At 34.8% G+C, this 6,000-nt stretch overlaps 1 protein-coding gene across 3 annotated transcripts in view; it reads right to left on the bottom strand.

Moving 5' to 3' along the window:
* Positions 1 to 6,000, bottom strand: part of pard3aa (par-3 family cell polarity regulator alpha, a) — a 623,737-nt gene that overhangs the window by 323,902 nt on the left and 293,835 nt on the right. For 2 of the 3 annotated variants that reach the window (XM_067434978.1, XM_067434980.1), the window contains exons 6-7: positions 4,029 to 4,129; positions 1,546 to 1,629 (exon numbers count right to left, since the gene is read on the bottom strand). In XM_067434978.1, the coding sequence (XP_067291079.1) occupies positions 1,546 to 1,629; positions 4,029 to 4,129 (185 nt within the window). The remainder of the gene's footprint in view (positions 1 to 1,545; positions 1,630 to 4,028; positions 4,130 to 6,000) is intronic. The other variant, XM_067434979.1, reaches the window with a different exon arrangement.

The raw sequence follows: 6,000 nt of genomic DNA, 5'->3' as shown, positions 1-6,000 counted from the left end.
TAGCCATTAACTAAAATATCAGGTGTGTGTAAGACAATTTACAACACTGAGATTTATACAAGGACATGGATTGCTAGCGAATGTGACGGGGAAAAAATAATGGTAGTGTATGAAAAGATGCATAAAAATATGAGTCAATTAAACATACAAACAGTGGCATTGTCACTAATATAATAAAATAATAATGGAATTATTAAGGTGCAGTCACATTAGATTTCAAGCCTTATTCCACTATAAATAAATAAATATAATACAAAGATAATAAAATGATAAATAATACAAAATAAATACATACATTTAAATCTTTTAATATATTAAAAGAAATTAAATATAGAAAATAAAGTAGTAAAATAAAATAATAACAAAATAAAATATAAAATAAATAAAAATAAAAATAAAATAAATAAATAAATATAAATGAAATGAAATGAAATGAAATGAAATGAAATGAAATGAAATGAAATGAAATACTAAACTAAAACTTCATAGCAGGCTTTGAAATCCCTTTAGGTTTACTTTTTTATTCACTTTAATAATAGTTATATAATTAATAATTATAATAATAATAATGTGTTAAATATATATATATATATATATATATATATATATAAAATATAGTGTTATTTTAAACATAAAGGGATTTCAAAGCCTGCAATGAAGTTTTAGTTTAGTATTTCATTTTATTTAATTGCATTATTATTCAATTTGTGTGTGTATATGTATATTATTTTATAAATAGAGATCGATCATTATAAAATAATATACATATACTTAAAAGCACAACCTTTTCAGGCCTAATTTGATGCTGGTGTATAAAATAAATCTCAAGTCATCTCAAGGTATCACATTAGGTCTGAGAAGGTTGTGTGTTTTTATAGCTGATAAATAACTCACCTAAAATCCTTTTATAGTCGTCATCTACTAAATTTGAACACTTTTTTTTCATTTATTTGCACCTTCCTTATACCATTTTGTGATTCTTACAACGGCTGACCTTGGGCGTTGTGAATGACCCATAATATGGATGAGCTTTTAGTCAGATTGGGTGAAGCAGCTTAGATGAATTGAGTTGGCCGGATTGAGGTTTCCCACTAGCAATAAAGATGCCTAATTTATTCAGCGCCATGCCCCGCGTCCCCTTTGTCCTTGTTTAGCCGTGTATCATTCTATGAGGTGTTACACACAGTCTGAGCCACTGTAGCTTTACACTCATTATTCAACTGGACAACATACAGTAGAGTTATAGAAAGTCCACAGACCCACTGGAGAGAGTGGCGTACTGTCAATATGTCCTTGAGGAATAATGAAAAAATATCTTGAATGGACGGGGAACAAAAGTCAACTTCTGCTTAGACACCTCGAGAGAAACTTGTCAAGGTTTGAGAGAAAATTGAAGGATGCAGAGGACACAACTGGATTATTAAGAACAAAACTGCAAAGAAAGCTACATAAAGGGTGTAAAAGATTAAAAAAACAAGGTCTTAGGAATGAGTTGACAAGAATAAAATAAATTTAGGGTAGACAATATATTTTGTAGAGCTTTACCTTCTATCTCTGGCACTGAAAGGCACCACGTGGATTCCTAGGGGCCCGCCGCCATTGGACACCTTAACCGGCTTTAACATTTCACTGAGGACATTGACAAATGAGAGGAACGTTAGGACCACAAAACAAAAAAGGCAATACATAAAAAGTTTCGAAGATGACAAAGCGGCTTTGAGCATGTATGAGCTGTGGCTGCGGAGGAGGAGGAGGAGGAGGAGGAGGAGGAGGAGGCGAAGGTTAGTTTAGATCCAGCCCAGTTTGAGTCCATCTATAACTCCAGGGGCCATTAAGACACACGGGTCGATGGAGGAACCAAACAGACACTTCAATTAAGTGATTAGGATCAGATTGAGGCCTGCAGTGGGCTAGTTCTGGCTTTTTTAAAAGTCAGGGAGAACACTACACCTGTGAGAGAAAAAAAACATATGGCAAGAATACATGGGATAAGATGAGGACAACAACAATCCGTAAAAAAAAGAAAGAAAAAAAGAGCCCATGAACTTGATGAGGTGCTGCGTTCTTTCCCAGACAGTTTGAGGCTAGTTCACCCAAAAATAATCCTTTGGAACACAAATCCGGGTAATCATAATTAACTAAAAGCAAAAACATTATATATATATATATATATATATATATATATATATATATATATATATATATATATATATACATACAGGAAATGATGTCACTTCCCTCACTAGAGAAAGATAGATATGAATCACTGGAAGGAATGTGTGCTCTCTCTGAGGAAATATTTATTCTAAAGAGTTATTTTTTTGTAAAACATCAAAATTGTTACCACAGTATAAAAGTCAATTCTGTTACCAGCAAACTCTGAGAAAACAATACTTTAAAGAATTTATAAAATTAGTGTTTGGCAAGAACTTAATTATTAAAATGTTTTCAACATATAAAGTAGTGAAGGAATTTTTTTTTTTCTTCTTAACATTCTGAAATCCAAAATGTATCTTCAATTATAGAATCACTCACAAACAGGGCCTAAAGTTAACACTAATCAAGATGGATGGATAGATGGATGGATGATGAATAGACAGATGGAAGGGTAGATGGATGGATGATGAATAGACAGATGGAAGGGTAGATGGATGGATGATGAATAGACAGATGGAAGGGTAGATGGATGGATGATGAATAGACAGATGGATGGATGATGAATAGATAGATGGAAGGGTAGATGGATGGAGGATGAATAGATAGATGGAAGGGTAGATGGATGGATGATGAATAGACAGATGGAAGGGTAGATGGATGGATGATGAATAGACAGATGGAAGGGTAGATGGATGGATGATGAATAAACAGATGGAAGGGTAGATGGATGGATGATGAATAGACAGATGGATGGATGATGAATAGATAGATGGAAGGGTAGATGGATGGAGGATGAATAGATAGATGGAAGGGTAGATGGATGGATGATGAATAGACAGATGGATGGATGATGAATAGATAGATGGAAGGGTAGATGGATGGATGATGAATAGATGGATGGATGGATGGATGGATGGATGGATGGATGGATGGATGGATGAATGGATGGATGATAAATAGACAGATGTAAGGGTAGATAGATGGATGGATGGATGGATGGATGGATGGATGGATGGATGGATGGATGGATGGATGGCCCCAAAGAGAGCTGGAGAGGAGAGGAGAGGAGAGGAGAGGAGAGGAGAGGAGAGGAGAGGAGAGGAGAGGAGAGGAGAGGAAAGGAGAGGAGAGGAGAGGAGAGGAGAGGAGAGGAGAGGAGAGGAGAGGAGAGGAGAGGAGAGGAGAGGAGAGGAGAGGAGAGGAGAGGAGAGGAGAGAAAGATCACTCACTGCTCTTGACTGGAAAACTTTAGCAACTTTAATAAGGATTAAATGTTTCATGGCTGGTAAAGAAATGGTTTTTATTCATGACCCGTAAATTGTCTTAAATCATCGGCCATTGGCAGATGTGGCAAAACGTTAGTTTTAGGCCCTGTACACATTAAAAAGAAAAAAGAAAAAAAAGAAACAGAAGTGGAAAAAATGTGATCTTTTCTGAGCAAGTGTCACACCCTCCATCGGCCCCGCCCCCAAACTCATGCCATTGGTTTAGCTGTTGCTATGTTGGCACGGCTGAATTCTCAAACAAACAGTAATGTTTTGAAAAAGTCTTTTTTGTCACTTTTTCATTTAAACCTGTATTAATTAGTTTTCTAATATTACACTGTTATATGAAATACTTTTTATCATAAAAAATGACTTGATTTTATAATAGTTTTGTTGCTTGGTTAATAGATTGTCATTGCATAGAGGAGGGAAGTCTGGACATTTGTCTAGACGTCTCATTTGTGTTCAGTAGTTTTTGGGTGAACGATTTCTTTGAGAATGCCCGAGCACATACGGTTCTGCTTTTCAGATTCTGTTGGACACACAAAGGAGGGTCTGAGAAAGACAGAAAGCGGATCATTTTCTCGAATTCCTGCCACGACTTACTCAAGTGAAGCTGATTCTGCACAGGAGTCTGCCCGTCCCACCGGCTCTATCCTCCCGTTCCTCCCGTCGTCTGCCCTCTCCTCGTCTTCTTCTTCTTCTTCCTGTGGAGCAGCAAAGAAAAACACTGTCAATGGTTATACCTTACATATCACATAAAGCTCCCAGTCTGTGTCCATCTCTTGCTCTAATCTAATCGAGTGACCGTAATGGCTGCTGTTTTAAATCAGAGCGGCCGGCCCGGGTGCAGTCTTGACATCAGAGCGTGCCTTTAAAAAGATGGCTGTAATCGATTATTTATATTCAATCAATCAGTCTGGGCTCGGCCGCGCTCAGGTCTGCCTCTAATCGGATAAAGGAAGAGTTGAGTGGATGCTCATTTGTTTCTTTCGCTATCCTTATCTAATTTCCATCTCTCTGTCTTTCTATTTCTCAAGCTCTTGACACGTCCGATATGTGCAGATGTCATTTACAATTCTCTCTATAACAATAAGGTCTTGGCAAATAATGGAGGCAGGATTGAGGACAGGATATCCCATCAAACATATTGACAGGATGACCACAAAATAGCATTTCAGCTGCCATCATTGAAATGTTTAGCCTTCCTTATAGGAAATAACGGTCTTCTTTACATTCAGCACTGCATTTACACCTTTAAATGAGTGTCCAAGATCCGGTCACGCTTATGCAGCCATAACGGAAAATGTCCTTACACATTAAATCAGGAGATAATAAATGATGTCACTTGGAATGGATGAATGAATGAATGAATGAATGAATGAATGAATGAATGAATGAATGAATGAATGAATGAATGAATGAATGAATGAATGAATACACTGTAAAAAATTATTAGAAAAAAAGTTACCTGGTTGCCTTCATTGAAATTACATTTTTGCGTTAACACAATGAATTTTTTTTTTTTTGCGATTTGTCAATCTTTATTAAAATATTATTAAAAGATTTTGCAAGCATATTGTGTAATTATGTGTGTTTTATTACTAATGACGCAGTGAAACATGCCAAATAGTGCTATTTTCATGATTTATCTTTTTTTTTAATGTGGTTCAGATACAATAATATTTTTAATTTCCATTTATTAAACAAATGTCCTTCATTGTATCAACTCAAATGTTTAATTTCAATAAACTCAAAATTTTAAGGCAACCAGGTTACTTACTTTTTTAAGTTAAACCAACAAAAACCAATAATATTTTTTACAGTGTACATAAATAAATAAATAAATAAATAAATAAATAAATAAATAAATAAATAAATAAATAAATAAATAAATAAATAAATAATGCTTTTCTTCCTTGTTTGCTGTCAATGAAGTATGTAAAAGCATTAGACGATATACTATAATTCCTTTATACTTATTTATTTCTTATCTGACAAATCATAAAGTGTGAACAGGTGAGAAGATAACATGAAAAATGATCAATAAGCAACGACAACATATGTTTTTGGATTGCTTTAACTCATCAAAGTAAGTTGAGCAAGTCAGTTTAATCTAATTTAAGCAGAAATGACTTAAACGTTTAACTTGATTATGCTTAAAAATTTAAGGCAGCAACTTTTTTTTCTTTTTTTTTTTATACGGTGTGAGGTTTTTGGAAAAAAAGGAAGAAGTCCATTGGAATAATTCATGGGATATTTATGAGTTATGAGTAAAAAAAAAAAAGTGTCTAAAACATAAAAAAGAGAGTGCATGCTTTGTGAGAATGCATGTCAACGCAAGTGAAAACACGGCCTAAAGAATAAAAAACCCTCAATCGATTTATCTAATGACAACCGAATATATTCCACACATTAATTCCACTCGAACCCTTGACTGCGGATCATTTCCAAAGCCAAGTGAGTGTCTAGACACGGGGCGAGATTCTGCAATGGTTTGTTAGCCACGGATATTAATATTCCAGTGGTCTCACCCTTAACCTTCCCTCTCACCAAAATGTCAAGCACATCTAAATAA

The sequence above is a fragment of the Pseudorasbora parva genome, chromosome 24 (genome assembly GCF_024679245.1).
Source record: "Pseudorasbora parva isolate DD20220531a chromosome 24, ASM2467924v1, whole genome shotgun sequence".
In the NCBI taxonomy this organism is placed as follows: Eukaryota; Metazoa; Chordata; class Actinopteri; order Cypriniformes; family Gobionidae; genus Pseudorasbora; species Pseudorasbora parva.
This window is presented reverse-complemented; position numbering and strand designations above follow the sequence as displayed.